Raw genomic sequence first — 16,533 nt, forward strand, 5'->3', positions numbered from 1 at the left:
TAAAACAGCTGCACTGCAGCAGTGTTGTGCAAAAAATCCTGTAATGTGCTACTTAACAGGGATGCCTATACAAGGAATTCCTGAATTCCTGGCAAGAATTCAGCTTTGAAAATTTCCCAAGAAATGATAATGCAAAGCACTACAGTAAAATTATAACATGCTTGAAGGACACAATTAACTTTCACATGGCTGCATTCTGTCAGTGGCAGCTCCTGAGGCCATATTAAGACAGCCATATAAATCTACATTCATATTTTTCATATTTCTTAACACTCTTATTAAAACACTGCAACACTTAATCCTGTTATTTGTTCGACAGTTTAAATCCCAAAAGAAGAGCTCCCAGACATGAAGTGCAATGCTCGTTCAAAACTATTGCTTTAAGAACTGGGAAGGAACAAGCAGGATACACTGCAGGTGATTGCTGCACACTGCACAGACTCACAGATGACTAATTATTTCAAACATCCCATTTTTATTTGAACTAGTGTTCTAGTTCTCGCAACATCAAGTGTAATAAAAAGCCTACTTTTAATTCAAACTCCACCTGATTGAAACAAATTTTTTGTCCCCCATCAAGTTTATAATTACTGACGGTTGACCGTAGTTACACCATGGGTGAGTGGTTTCCTCTTGCAAATCATGCTGCCAGCTCTCTAAAAACTCAGCTCCACTTGATAGTATTTGACTTCAGCATTCTGCCATTCGCAAGCCATTCATTAGGCTTAAAGCCGAGACTCGAGTGATGAAAGAAACATCGCAGCATACCAAAATTCAGTCAACATGATTCTGTTATACCAGTTACACCAGTTTCAAATTACATATTGCACTAAAGCATACTTTGTGCGCGTACCAAATGAAGCATCAGGTCGTTTCTGGTTAACTCCTTTTTTCACAAAAAAATCCTCTAGACTAAGGGAAAAGAGTCTGTTATGTGCATTCAACATCTTCTAAAGAGCACTTACTGTTATTGCACGTCTGCAAAATGCCTCTAAATGATGCGATTTAGGCCTGGTACCGAACAGCCAGTTTTATGCATCTGTGATCAGCATTTTTATATCCATTTTCCACAGACACAGCTTCACTCTTTTCTACTGTATTTTTTTGCTGCATATTTTTAAGCTTTTTAGAAAGCCCACCCATAGTTTCTGCCTAGGGAGTATGTTTTGTAAGTCATTACTTAAAACCGTTTCAAGGCTAGACTTTAAAAGTGAAGCTGATAGATTAGGTGCTGAGAGTGCTTGCAGTTTAACGTGTGTCATCTCAGCCAAAGCCTGGTGCAAAGCAAGCAATTTGCAGTTATGTGCTGCAGAGACTGTCAATAAAATGCTGCATGCAGTCATTTTTTTTTCTTGCAATACTATTTGTGCCTACCCTCACTTCACATGCAGAAGGCATAGTCTTGCATACAAAGCTCAGTCTCATTTATTTCGAGAACTTGTGCCATACTGCAACCCAGTACATAATCTGATCACTGTCCATGAAAGCCCGGAAAAGAGGTGCAGCAGCTGACATTCAAAGCATTACACAGAGGAGTAGAAAAACAAGAATGTTAGACTTTAATATAACACAACAAAAAGAGAAATAGCATAACAGGAGCAATGTTTTGGTTCCTGTGGAAAAGGTAAGCGGTATGTAGATGATATTTTATGGTCCGATGCATTGAGCAAGCTAAGTAAAATTTAACTGCAATTCGAGAAACAAATGCAGAACAGGGCTGTCCGGCTTAAATAAGGTCATAAAAGTAGTCTAGACCTTGCCCAAGCTCCCAGATGGCCAGTCCAGTGCCTAAAGATTCGGCTAGCTTGACTCGCTGGTTTATTGAGTGAAGCGTTGGATAGAAGACTGTCCGTTTCCCGTCCTGCAACCTATAACAAGAAAGTGACTGATGTGAGAAAGGCACATGTTTGCTTTGCTAGAATCCCGGTTAGGTGCAGAATTTGGAATTACGCAGGTGTCTGCCCTTGTGCTAGCCGGTCTAAAATCAATACTAGTGCCGCATGAGCCGGTGGACACAGAAAAAAAAATCACAGCAGTATGCGCCACTGGCTGGCAGATATCATGAACAAAATACAGGGACAAGTATAAGAGTGGAAATTATTACAGGCACGGTAAGTATGCAGCAAACAAGTCCTTATTGAAGCCTATACACTTATATGGTGCCTGTTGTGGTAATGCAGAAATAAAGGAATTCTCAATTCACAGTGCAATGAAATGAAGACACAAAAGGCATAGTGTCAGGTGCTATAGACCCCGAATTCAATACAAGAACCATATACCAGAATGCACAGTTGACACGGCACCAAAGTGTGCATACTACTGTATAACGTTGTTGTGTGTATTAAATTCTGAGCTAATATTCATCACCTTGTAACATCCTTTCTGAACTGTTTTTGTTTCAATGCACTGCAAATTCTAGTCAACCAAACCAGTTTTTTGTGGTCTTGAAAAAGACCTTTTGTACAGCATGACACTGTGCACTTCACAACTCGTGGCTAAAAATTTAACTTCAAATTTCACCGCAAACTTTGCATAGCTCCTGCAAATGTGGTTCAAGCAAAGATTAAAAACGCTGGTCAAAAGCAAGTTTAAAAAACTCATACTAAGGCTCCTTTCAATTCTGAAACATTTGTCTCTGCTTAATATTACATTTTGTTACAGACTGCAAGAGAATGTTACAGTATGCATACCCATATTTTAATGTACAACTTCAAGTAAACACTTTTTGGAATTGTAATGTCAAAGAAGAAATGCAACATACAACCTTTGTCCATAAAGTTCTGGGACTGAGTCCATTTAAAAAGATGCGTTTAACATTGAAATCATTTGTGCAAAACCCTTTCGAAATAGTCTCCCTTGCAGTCTACACACAGCTTCTTGAGGTCTTGGAAACAGTTGGAAAACGCTTCTTTTGGCAGGGCTGTCAGCTCCTTTGTCCTGGCGTCTTGAATGGCCTCCACGCTCCCCATCCAGCAACCATTTGGGGCTCTCTTCACACAACAAAACAGGAAGAAATCGCATGGGGAGAGGTCACGCAACTATGGCGGATGGGGAAGTACAGTAATGCTGTGCTTGTTGAGAAATTTTGTCACGCTGAGAGCAGTGTGCGGCCTTGCATTATCATGGAGAAGGCTCCATTGTCCAGATGCCCATAGCTCGCGGCGATGGCGTCGCAGTGCATCACGCATGTGTTGGAGCACGTGGACATAAAACTCCTGATTCACCATCTGCCCTTGTGGGATGAACTCGTGGTGTATGACACCTCTGGCATCGAAAAAAAACTAGCAGCATCGTCTTTGTTTCGGTCTTCTATCGCCGCACCTTTCTCGACACCAGAGAGCTTGTGGACCGCCATTCGGCGCTCTGCCTCTTTGTTTGAGGATCGTATTGAAAACACCATGTTTCGTCTTCAGAAATGATGCTGTCGACGAATGCAGCATCCTTCTCTGCCTCGGAGAGCAAATCAGCGCTCACTGATGTCCGCATGTCCTTCTGGTCCTATGTGAGGGAGTGCGGCACAAGTCTGGCATTCAGCTTTCGTTTCCCCAAGTTTTCACGCAAAATTTGGTGGCATGTTGTCTTACTAATGTCGAGAGCATCTGATAGCATGCGGATTATAATGGTGTGGTCTCGCTGTACAATTTCCCTTATCCAAGCCACGTTGTTTTCATTCCGTCAGGTTTAAGGGCACCCGTGCCTTGTGTCATCTTCCGTCAACGTTCTCCCCGAAACAAACCCCTTGTGGCACTCAAAAACTTGCACCCGGCCTAATGTCTCGTTGCCGTAAGCATCACGAAGGAGATCATACGTCTGTGTGGCAGTCTTGCCAAGCTTCACACAGAATTTTCTGTTTACAAGCTGTTCGAGGCGGACGTCTATCTCTCCACATTCACTCACAGTAGAATGCGCAGACTACTAGTGACAACATATTTTTTTTTTACATGTAGTGCCATCTAGCTGCTGCCTCAGCAATTAACATAAATAGCTCAGGTTAGCCCAAAAAGATGGTGCTACACATACGCACCAACATTTGTTTTGGGAAATCATTTCTAGAGAAGAAAATAAATCAGTCTCGAAACTTTATGGACAAAGGTTGTATATATACTAGTATTTTTCTTCACTGCAAGCCATGTTTTCAAAAAAAAACTTGCGTACCCCTTCAAACTGGCCACATATGTATTGAATTTTATCTGGAGTCAACTAATAACTCACTTGTACTCAAAGTAGTGTTCCGCAGCTTGACTATCCCAGTTTACAAGTGCCTTCTTTCCCTTTGAAAGCTCTTGGATCAGCCTGTAAATAGTCATTTTGCACTGGCATGGATACTCTGGCATGTGGTACAACAGAACATGGCACATGCAAGCATTCTTGCCAAATCAAAGTTGTTGAACGCAGCTGTGGCAGTGGTAGTATCGTATTATTTTGTTTTGCTTCACCACACTCACGAGGAGGAAATGCTACCCCTGCAAACTTTTTATTAGTGCCTGTATCATTGCATTACTACTGACTACAGTGTTTTACGCTACATGTGATGCAAAGCAACATGTTGCACAAGAGGGCTAGTTAGCTGACCTAGAAGTTGAGTAAAGAATGCATTTCAAACTAGTTTTTTCTGAGTGTATATTCTCTGCTACGTCTGCTAGGGTGAAGTGCTACTCACTGGCTTCCCAGGATTGGTCCTCCGCCAACGCTTGTGTATGAATAACCATAAAAGTTGAGGCCCAGAAGGATCTTTGTACGTTTATCATCCTTTTCAGGAGCTAACAACTCCACACATTTGCGAACCCATTCAACGGGGCTTGTTGGGCCTGGTCTGAAAATGTAGGCAGAATCGCATACCACGCTACTAATCAAACTGACAATTGTATACTGAACAAACAGGACTCCATGCAAGAGCTGCCATTAACTATACATTTCGTGATGTAATAACACCATAGCAGTTGCACAGCTAATTTACATGGCTACTGAAACAGGCTTTTCATAAAAAAATTCAAAAATGCAACAAAGGAATACTAAATTATTCTCACTTTGGAGGCAGGAAAGAGTACACAGTTACAGAAATGGTTACATTTTTATGCGAATTGAGTGAACAAATTTTAACAAAGCGCTGTAAACTCTCGGTGTTTCAAGTTCAAACAAAGACCCTCCACATCCTGACTGTCAGAACTATTTCTCCCTAGAGCCTTATGCAGCTATTTCTCAATATGATTTAGCAAAGATGGCAATCCTATTACCTTTGTGGACTTGAGAAGTCATAGGTCATAAGGCTAAAGGCAGTCACATGAGTGGCAAGGTTGTCAAAGTCCTTCTTTGAAAACATCCCAGGCACATCCCTGCCAGATTTGGTAAACAGAAAACAATTGTGATGAGCAATCAAAAGATGTGAAAAATGCAAGGTATGTGTATACAAAGCGTTCACTCACCCTTGATACACAGCAGGAGGAATGACCAGAATCAGATCCAAGTTTTCAGTATGTAGATCCTTGGCCAAATGCTGGACGAGCTTTGTCATGTCGCTATATTGTTGAGAAGTTTGTGACTCTTATTTTAGCCATAAATGACATCATGATATTTACACACAGAAAAGAAAGCTATTAAAACGCCATAAAACAGTGATTGCACTTAGTTACCGGCCAAGGAGTTGAATTGATGAAAAAATCCGTCCGCAGTTCATGCAGCTCTATTTAATGATACATGAACGAGGTGGGTGAAGGGAGAACTATTTTGTTGCACAATACTTAACAAAGAACTCGCATCTAGGTCTTTCAGCCAGTCAACTTAGCTATGCATAATCAATTACCTTACTACGCAAAGGCAGCACACTGTTATGATCATACTTCAATAAATATTGGAACGGATGATGTGAATGGCAAGGTTGACGAAGTGAGACGCCTGGTGCAAGCTCAGTGCTGTAGGTTTACCGAGCGTTCTCCTGTTTGCTTTAGCTGATTTAGATTTTGTGCCAAGCAATTCCAACAAGGAGAGAAACAATATGCAAGGAATTTTACCACAAACCTCTAGCATGTAAAGAAACAAAAACATTCTAGCAACAGAGGAGTCTACCCTTCTGCACTGATTTAAAAGCTACCCAGATTAAAACAGTTCAAAGTTGTAGTCTACAACGAGAACTGCAAACAGTCATTAAATATTAGAATCCAACATTACAGTTCCTACTGAATTTAAGTAGGAATTAAGAAGCCTTCATAAGATTAACACTTCAGAAAGAAATGCAATTTGATCATAAGGTTTTCCAATCCTCTCTTACAACATTAAAGCATAATGCAGTTTTTTTAAGAAAGGTTATTACCTGTCAGTTCCTCAATTCAACCGACCACAAAAAATGCTTTAGTTTAAATCAGATGCGACCAGGCTCTTACAGACAAAGGCAAGAAAGAAAATATACACATGTTTTGACTGGGAGGCTGACAGAAAGTACAAGCTGCTGACAATGTATCAGACCCTTTTCCGGTAGTTATGTCTCACTTACAATTCAAATAAAAATGTTGCACTGTCATTTCACACTTGCACAATGCTGGAATGAAATACCCTGAAAAGAGTGAGAATTGCAGATGGCAACTACCAAAGAATGAAAAAAATGCACTATAAGTAGGTGTTGGACTTTTCGGTTGATTCGAAGAAAAGAAACACATTAAAAGTGTGCCGAATTCAATTCTTGGGATTTGGTTTTAACTCAAAAAGGTCAGGATCCTTAACATGAACGTCACGATTAGCTGGCTATGGAGTAGGAGTTATACGCGTGCCACATGTGCACAGGAAATGGCCGTAAATGCTTAAGGGCTTAAGTTTGTTAATGTCATTATATGATAGTCACGGCAATGATATCGCCGACAAGGCATCAATAATTTCACCTGAATGTGCCAATAAGCATGCAAAGTCGTTCAAGTGTAATATAAAATCTATTTTTCCGAAAATATCACTGTTCTTGCTTGACAAGCTGGAAAAGTAACCATAAACTCGCGTGTCTGCACACAAGCCAAGAGTATGTGTCAGGACTCAGAAGTGCTGGTAAATGCAGCTCGAAAATGCAGTAAAGATGCCTCATCTGACTGAAAATTATGAATAAATGAAGTTGGTACAAAGTTTCATGCTTTTGTGTGCGTGGAATGGGGACGAGAGTACGCACTGCTCAAGCAAATGAGTTGTGGCAAACTCAGTAGGTCATGAATGGTAGTAAGGCTGATACCATTACATTAATTTATGCATGAGGCACCACGTGATTGCCATTACAACTCAAGGCAGTAAGTGCATTTTTTTTTAATTGTGCAAATATGCCCTTTGGCACATTTTTAACAAAGTGTAACTCCTGTTACACTATGCTATTCGTCTTAGCCCTTCCTTGTAAATTTCCACTTATATTTTTGTATGACGGCTCCACTATGTAACTCTCATTACACTATGTTATTCGTCTTAGCACTTCCTTGTAAATCTCCACTTATATTTTTGCCTGACAGCTCCATTATGTAGCTCCCGTTACATTTTGGTATTTGTCCTAGCACTTGGGCGTGCATTAATTACTAGTAAAATGACTGCTCACGCAGACAAAATGGTCAAGGCACACCTAACCGACTGCTCACCACACAAGCTCAGCACATCATATCATCGACAAAAAAATGGTGACTGATCAATATAAATAATATTTGCAGGAAAAAAATTGAAACAAACACCAAAAAGTCCAGCCCCTAACTATAAGACAGCGAAGTATCTAGACTAAGCCAGCAATAGCTGACGCGAGGGCAAATGCAGGAGTCATAATGAAGCAGCTTTTGGCATCAAAGAACCGCCTTTCAGCAGGCAATGGCATCCACAGATTCTCATCAGCCTGCTAGCATGACAATGCAGGGAGTGGTAGATGAAAGGGGATAGTTGGCTCCCTGCATTGTCACATGGCTCCCTGTATTGTCCCGCAATCAGGTTCATGGGAATTTGCCCATACCATTGACTGGAAGGGGGTCCTTTGTTGGGGAGTTGTATCCCACTATAGTGTTCCACCTACATTGTGTTCCTGTTCTAATTCACCAGTTAAGATATGGTTTGAAATCACTGTAGAACTCTAGAGATGTACACAATAAAGTGGAAGGCAATAAAAAAAAAACTTTCACCATAAAATTTTTAGCCATGAATTACACATAAAAAGTCCAATGCAGACTTCAATAACTCATGCTCAACATCACACCAGACTGAGTACTGCATATTATGCAGTCCGAAAAGAGAGCAGTCGCTCAGCACAAAAAAGACTGATCAAGTTGAAGCTAAACAGTCGCACACTTACGTGGCCAGCTGTGCTCCAAACTGTGACCACAATTCCAAAACATATCCGTCAAAGCCACTTTTTCTCGCCACTTCAATCAACACTGATGCCATTGAAGTCATTTTCTTCTTAGATGACGCTACCTTGGATAGCTGTTGCGGCGTCCACCTCTCAAACAAAACCCTAGGAACTGAAGAAGCGAAAACTATCCTAAGCACATGATATCAAACCACAAAAATGAGTCACATACCTAGTTTAACTGCTTTTCCAGCCGTTTTCACGTCTTGGATCCAGCCCAAGTCGACGTCATGTTGTCCCGCGACTGCAAATCCCGATTTCTCTTGCGAGAGCTCGAGCTGAAGCCAAACTGGGGAGACGTAGTTGAATTTACTACCGAATATTTTAGCAATGTCGTAGCCACGATTGTTCCACTGCGGAGCAAAAAATTATCAGCGATCAGAACAAAGCTGTCTTATTTGCCACCATCAAAGTAGTACAGCAGTTGCGAAAAGCTGCTTCCTACTTACCGGTGTCACGTAACCCAAGACAGTGCCTCCAAAACGACTTTCTCTAGTTTTTGTGTTGCAGTAAGATCGATGATGCTTCAAGATGTCGCCAACTTTGAAAGCTTCCTTTACTAAGCCACGCTCAAAAACGTCTGCGGGACCAGGATCCAACGCTTCCACGGCCTGCAAGGTTGGAGAAAGAAGAAATAGATTGCAATTAGCAGTGCCACGAATACATAGTTGCAGCCCGACAAAACAGTGCATGGGCGCGGATTCTCGACACATTCAAGCTAGTTACAGTCACCTTTGATTTCTTTTTGTCGGAAGGGGATATAGTTCCATGTGCAGCAGGCATAAACAGACATAACGCCAGGAATACAGCTGAAGTGCAAGTTATCATTTTTGAAACCGAAAAGACGCGCTGCCACATTTCTTCTAGATTGGATTGCCTAGCTTTGGCTTGACTTCAGTTCAAAGCCTGATCACAAAACTGACTTGCCATATAATAAAAAGTCTCAAAACTATTTTTGTGAAGTTTTAATTATCATCTGCATTATATTCAAAAATAAACAATTTGTTTTAGAAAAGAAATCACAATTTTTATGGCTTGGTCAATGGTGTGCCAGCGCCACTTGCGTGACGTCACGGTCACATTTGTCGTCTGCTCTGCTGGCGGCATTTTCATACTCTTTCTTAAAAAGCCAGCGTAGGGGACAGAATGCAGCAAACTCGCTTTATCCACGGCCTTCTGCCTATTCATAGATTTAACATTACCGCGGACGCGAAGAACCTCAACAAGGCAAAAACATTGCTTGTGCAGAGCATCCCGTGAAAAACTGATTTTGAAAAGCGAAACTTCAGCAATGTCGCTTCACTATTGTCGAAGACGTATGAAACAAGTAATAATAACAATAATTGATCCTTGACCCAACTCCACAACATCTCAAGAAATAGGGCAATATAAGTAAAAACATTTCCATGTCTAGTTCAGGACAGAGACCCATTTTTTTCCCTGTGCATTTCTTCTAACCAATGCGCATACTCCATGGTCCCTTGCGAGCATTATGCAGGGTGTTGAAAATTATAATTTTCTGATTTTTAGAACTGTGAGCAGTACACGAAAACCGTTTTCCCACAAATTTTACGTGAACAGGAGGTCGCAAAATGATATAATAATAATTACTGTCATCATCTTAATTAACTAGAATCAATTAACAATTGTTTAGGCCTCTGCACTAGTGTGCATGCTTATCTCGGAAATCGAAAGGTGGTCGCACCCCTAGACAATTCTATTTGGTGGAATTTCGCTAACACACGCGTTTACGATATATTCGCCCCGAAAGTTTCAACTCAAGACGGTGGTAATGAACGCGAAACTCCACTCTAGTGTTACGCAGGTGTTGTGTAAGCATGTGTTCCGTTTCGATTACCGAAAGTAAAAATCGGGTTCCACTGCCGGTCTATGTCGTTGGCAGACGAAACAGAGTACGGAAAGCTGCGAGCGGGAGGAGTTTTGGGCTGATTGTCACCGGCTTGTACTACGCGCTCGCTTTGCTGATTGAGCTGTGAAGTTGGAGGCGAATATTTTGGAACACGCATGTGCTAGGAGAATTCTACAAACTAAAGTTGCGCAGGACTGCGTCCGCATTTAAATTTCCAATGTCAGCATGTACGCTAGCAGTAGGGTCTAAAAAGTTTAATAGTTGACTTTAGTTAATTCGGTGGCTGTCGACGGTGTATTATTCACTTTGTGTACGCCTAGAGGCAGAATCTGTGTGTGAACAATTCTCGAATGCATTGCTGACTGATATCTTTTTTTTTAAACATGAAAAGCCTAATTTGAATAACTATTACAAGGGTATGCAACTTCGACAGTGCCGCAAATATCAGTTACATATGCACAGAAGTGCTAGCGATTATATATAACGACTCATACGCGAAACTGGAATGCTAGAAAACTCGAAAGCAGCCACTTATTAGGTATAAGTGTTTAGGAAAGTGTTTACTTTGTGAACAAATGCGTGCCGAAACTATCACCTGATGGTTCATTCCAACCGCAGGCAACTAAATAAAGTTACAAGGAACGTAGAAGTTTGGTACAAGAAAACATGCATGGGCTACACATCGTATGCATGATCTAACCGAGAAAAAATGCGGCGAGCGAGTTCTATGAAAGATTAGTGTCTATGTATGTTAAACCTATGAAATATTAGTGTCTATGTACGGTTCAACCTTAAAAATAAGCCTGCAATGGCACCAATTTTCGCCTTTTGATGTGAGAATAAATTAAATATTAGCTTTGATATAGGGATGGTGACAGCGCGAGTACCTTGTAGTGATAAATCTAGCCTTTTTGTTATGAAAAAAAAACTCGTGATAATTGTTAATGAAGTATCAACGAAGCGGTTTTTTTTTAATCTAGTTAACGGGGACTTAACATGGTCTACCAACAAATCGTGGTTTTGCGTTGCAGGTACTAGAAACGACGTTGTGATGCGTACTTTAAAAAGAAGCTCTACGCACGCATTGGAGCTAGAAATTGCTATTAGAAGTTAACTGTTCTAGCCCCTCCCGCTGGCAGCGACGGCCATATTGGAGCAGCCTGAGTGACATCACAAACTGACAGGCTTTGTCCCCCTGTCGTGACTTCCGCCCTCGGTCCTCCGCACTCCTAGCTCAAACAACGAACAACCCACTCCCTTACGCTTACTACGCGCCGTGCCCGGTTCAGTCGTTCATTCGCGAGTAAGCAGGTGACCGTCGGTTTATGTCGTTATGAATCGCGAGCGCGGTAGTGTTGCATGACAACTACACGGCTCAGGAGAATTAAAAAAAAAATTAATTGTAGAATTACGTCACTATTTTATACGCTAACGCAAAAACCCTTGAAATGCTTTTCCTACAGCATAATAATAATAATTAATAACAATTGGTTTTGGGGGAACGGAAATGGCGCAGTATCTGTCATATATCGTTGGACACCGGAACCGCGCCGTAAGGGAAGGGATAAAGGTAGGAGGGAAAGAAGAAAGGAAGAAAGGGGTGCCGTAGCGGAGGGCTTCGGGATAATTTCGACCACCTGGGGATCTTTAACGTGCACTGACATCGCACAGCACACTGGCGCCTTAGCGTTTTGCCTCCATAAAAACGCAGCCGCCGCGGTCGGGTTCGAACCCGGGTCAGTAGCCGAGCGCCCTAACCATTGAGCCACCGCGGAGGGTCTACAGCCTACACAGATTTGAATCCTTGAATATCGCGGAATCCTCAAAAAGTGGTGCAGTTGCCCTGTAAGGAGCTCGTGTCCCAGTAAATTCGGCGCCGTCGTCGGTGTCACCGTGAGCGAAAAATCCACGAAAAAAAAAAACTGGCAGTGGCTTAACTTGGCTAACCCTGGAATTCAGCGGAAAGCAAGGACGCTTACTAAGCGTCTGAGGCTGCTAAGCGTCCATGGCAATTCCGCTACACGCTCGCGACAGCCGTTCTATATGTACCCGCACGACCACGTGGCTATGACGTAATAACACATGGTCTTACGACACCCCCATCGGATGTCATCACGTGGATTCACATAACCCCATCGTATGTTCTTAAGGTCAAAGGCCAACCCAAAGGTCAGCCAATGTCACAAGTCAAAGGTCAACCAAAGGTCATGGCCAAGGTCAGGGGTCAAGGGTTCGACACCATAACTGTACCACATACACGGCTATCCTTGGTTGGGCTGAAGGTCGTTCAAGGCCATTCTCCGGACTACGCGACGACTGCTTCGCCTACCGTAGTGAAGCATTTCGCTTCAAAATCCCAAGAGAAGCAACCTAGGAGACAGGTGGGCCACCTAGGCCACGTAACCGTGTGTCGTCATCACAACCTGCCCAATGCATTGCGAGCAAACTGCGCACCATGGCAGGAGGCAGTTAAATTATTGGTCGCGAGAGGTTGCTCGGTAAGAGCAACCTGGGTCGCAGAAGCCCCGCCGTTGGGAGCACCTGGCATCGCAGGGTGGTGGCGTCTCGCTTAACCGCTGCACCACTGCTCCAGGAGGGGTATGGGGACTCCCAGGTATCAATGAACCTTCCGGTTGCAACGATAAAATTGTGGAGAACCTCGCACACTGTTTTCATGGCATGCCCCCTGAGAACTGGAACAGAAAGCGAGAGCCCTAATCGAGTGAGGAGAATCTCTAAGTAAGTGTTTCTCTGAGGTGCAAACCGCCGGCAGGTGAGAATACAGAGATCGAGGGATTCGCAAAGGTTAGACGGTGTGAACCCTGAACGAGGTAAGCAAAGGTTGAGACGTGGCATTCTGGAGCGCAAGGTACGTCATGAATACTTCTCACTGCCGTCACCTACATTAGCGAACACAGCGTGGGAACGTTAAATGACGTCATTCCGCTGTAGCAAGGTGAGGCTCAAGGCTCAGACAGTTAACATCTTGGTGCATTTCGAAGCCGGCCACTGCTAACACGATAAGGCTTGATGTTGCAGCAGCTCCAAACCTTGAGGGCGGTCTACGCGAGGAAGATGCAGTTACACGAACCGCGCGTCAGAAAGGCTTCGGCTCCTGGTCGGCTCAAGAAGATCAGAATAAAACTGTTCTGTAATCCAGCAGACGGCTTTGTCACGGGTTCTGTTTCCATCTGCGCTCTACAATATGAAAGGCACGTATCCAAGGGGGGCCTCGAGCTCCCTCGTCACCCTCCTTGGATACGTGCCTGGTATGAACGATGCTACAGGCCCATTAATCGCTGAATTTCCTAAGAAATCAGCCCCCCCCCCCCCCCCGTGTCTGAATAGACGCCGCCATGTCCTGGTTCTCATTAAAACCATACTTCTTAAACATGCACGGGGAAGGAAAACGAAAGGGACTTATCTGCTCAAATGGCCATTTCTCAAGCTGTAGAGCGATGCTACTACCGTAAGGAAACGAGCAGCATAATTATTTGAGATACAACGCAGGGAATCCTGTGGTGCGTTTCGTCAGATCTCTGTGACTTCTTCCGTGTGCTCTCTCTCCGGTGCGTCCGCCGCTTCAGAAAACGGGATCAAACACCAAAGTTCTTTTACTCCTTGAGAACCGCTGTAAACTTGACATATGAAAGCCTTAAATTCAGCACGGTTAAAAATTCGCTTGAGCACCCAAACTTCGTGTAATTATTGTGGTGATATACTGACTAAAACATATGTTACACTTGTAGAAGCGTAGCTTATTGCAGGGCCAGTTGGTGCATGATACCAGGTAGAGAAACCAGCAGAACAGGACGCGTACATAAGAAAAGGAGTTTACGAGGACGGCACTGGAACCGAAAAGACAATTGCTGCCTTTACTTATCACACAGCTCCTGAACGGCCTTGCACACCTTCTTCACCGAGTTGTTCGCTTGCGTCAGATGTCAGCTTCACCACCTTTGCATTGTTGATGTGCACATGGATGGGTGTTTCCACTGGCTGGCTTTGAACAGGGCTTCCCGCCAGTGAAATAAGCATCTCCACCTGGCGTGCTTTCCGTGCAGTCTTTGGTTTCTTCAGGATTTCAAACTTCGGCATCGCTACGGGAAACTTGCCAGCACTGCGGCCTGGCAAGGCTGGTGTTTGCTCGCTCACCATGGTCACCGTCCTAATCGGCTTTAAACCAGCCGGCTTTTCCGAGGCTTTCTTGCCTCCGGCCATTGAGCCATGCTGGCTCTGTGCCCCATTTGCCTTTCCATTGCCAGTAGGCTTCTTCAGCCCTGGCAGCATGGCGTCCGATGATTGGCTGTTGGCAGAAGTCTTGATGCCACCTGAAGTGGCGCCGAAGCTTGTCACGGCGGTGGTCTCCAGTGTCGGGATTATAAATCCACTGTCCCGGACATCTGTGTACGGTCGGTTGAGAATGTCCTCGGGCACCATGCTGATCATTGTGAGGTGCACACCAAATCATCAGAGATTTTTGAACGCGGTGCGTCGACAGTGGTGCATCGGACAGCGGAGCGCTGCGCGTGCCAGCCCAGCGTTGCGCGTGTGCGCGTGCGATGGCGTAAACTTACATACAGGGGAGTTTAGGACGCGCAGGTCCTTGGGCCCCCGCACGGCCCCACTGCACTCAAACGTTCATGTCCCGGAGGCTCATGACGCTGGCAGCCCGGCCTGTGGCGATGGCTTGCTTGGCCGGGTCCTCGGAGCGCGGTAGGGTCTCCCAAGCCTCCCAATTGGTAAGGTGTTCCAGGCCCCGCGGGGGAGGATCCGCCGGGCAGAGGTAAAGGATATGATCGAGAGTGGCTTTGCGGTTGTGGCAGAGGGTACAGGAGGGGTTTGTGTGGACTTGGTGATAGCGCGAGCGTATATAAGGGGAGGGTAAGGTGCGTGTTTGGAGCCGCCTCCAAAGTGTCTGATGGTAATTGTCGAGGGAGGGATGGGATGGGGGGTACAGCCGACGCTCGGATTTGCAGGCCTGCGTCAGTTCACTGAAGGAATGCATGCGCTCCCGTGAGAACCCCAGATCGGAGGCCGCCGGTGCCCGGTTGAGAGAACCTCGGGCTAAAGCGTTGGCAGCCTCGTTTCCGGGATTCCCGGAGCGGGCAGGCACCCATATGAACTCAATGTGGCTGGGCGGGTGTGAGGCGAGGGAGTTCAATATGCGAAATGCAGGGACGTTAACTCTCCCGCGGGCGAAATTTAGTCGGGGACGCGTTACCAATTCGCGACAATTGGCGTCCGCGAATGGATAACGCATCCCCGACTGCCTAAGGGGAACGCTATCGCGTGCAGGTTCGAACGAAACAACGAAGAGATCAGACAAAACAAAACGAAGCCGTATTTATAATTTAAAGGAAAAGAGCCAATACGAAACAGAGACGAAAACAAGAAAAACATACACTCAACACGCGTACAACACTACAGAATAAATGAAAGAGTTCACCAGGTACTGAGCGTCCCAGGTGAAGCGGGGATACCTTGCGGATGCGTCGCTGACGTTGCGTCGAAGGAAGTGGCGGAATGGAGCCAGGCGGTAGTAGGAGCGGAGGGGAACACAGGGAGGCCCCGGTGGTCTCTCGTCAACAGCTAGTCTGAAGAACTTGGCAACAACAGGAGAATCGTAGCCAAATCCCGTCGACGGCGGCCCGAAACGCCGGAGTCTTAAAGCAGGCTATGCAATAGTGCCTTTCGGCAGCACGGACCCTAAATCCATCGGCTGTCACCTCCACGCTTGAAAGGAACGCAGGAGACTTGCGTCAGTGATCCAAGGGAGGTCCACGGCAGCACGGACCCAACGTCCGACAGCTGCCACCTCCACGCTTGAACGCCCCGATCTCCGCTACGCTGTCTTCCTTTACACCTCGGTTTTCTGACACGTCAGCTCTCCGCTCCCTGTGCTCGCCACGCTACCTGTCGCCGTCACCTCGCACACACCATTCGTACGCCCACACGCGCAACGCTGGGCTGCCATGCGCAGCGCTCCGCTGTCCGACGCACCGCGTTCTAAAATCCCCGATGATTTGGTGTGCACCTCACAATCATTCTGTGATACTACATGTCCGCCTGGCGGCCGATCCCTTCAGCAGTAGACCTTGCAGTGGCCACGGAGTAATCGCACAAGGAATCGTCCCAACATTGCAATTGGATGGATTTGCTCTTGTCCTTTGGAGGACCGGCCTTTGCCAATACATTTCCAATATCGGGCCGATTACCTGTGCTGGTCGGGACGTTTGCGGCCACGTGGATAGGCAAAGAAGACATAGAAGAAGCAGCTGGGGCCTTCGACGCTGCATTTTTCCCGTCGGGCAGA

At 45.0% G+C, this 16,533-nt stretch overlaps 1 protein-coding gene across 1 annotated transcript; it reads right to left on the reverse strand.

The window, feature by feature from the left end:
• Nucleotides 1-1,536: 1,536 nt before the first annotated feature.
• LOC144128467 (chitinase domain-containing protein 1) lies at nt 1,537-9,235 on the reverse strand. The gene is made up of 9 exons (XM_077661893.1): nt 9,080-9,235; nt 8,797-8,958; nt 8,520-8,700; nt 8,291-8,459; nt 5,424-5,516; nt 5,235-5,333; nt 4,661-4,813; nt 4,213-4,293; nt 1,537-1,868 (listed from the first exon to the last, which is right to left on the reverse strand). The coding sequence occupies exons 1-9, from the start codon at nt 9,203-9,205 to the stop codon at nt 1,727-1,729; spliced, it is 1,206 nt and encodes a 401-aa protein (XP_077518019.1). The 5' UTR covers nt 9,206-9,235; the 3' UTR covers nt 1,537-1,726.
• Nucleotides 9,236-16,533: the final 7,298 nt, after the last annotated feature.

This window comes from Amblyomma americanum, chromosome 4, assembly GCF_052857255.1.
Source record: "Amblyomma americanum isolate KBUSLIRL-KWMA chromosome 4, ASM5285725v1, whole genome shotgun sequence".
In the NCBI taxonomy this organism is placed as follows: domain Eukaryota; kingdom Metazoa; phylum Arthropoda; class Arachnida; order Ixodida; family Ixodidae; genus Amblyomma; species Amblyomma americanum.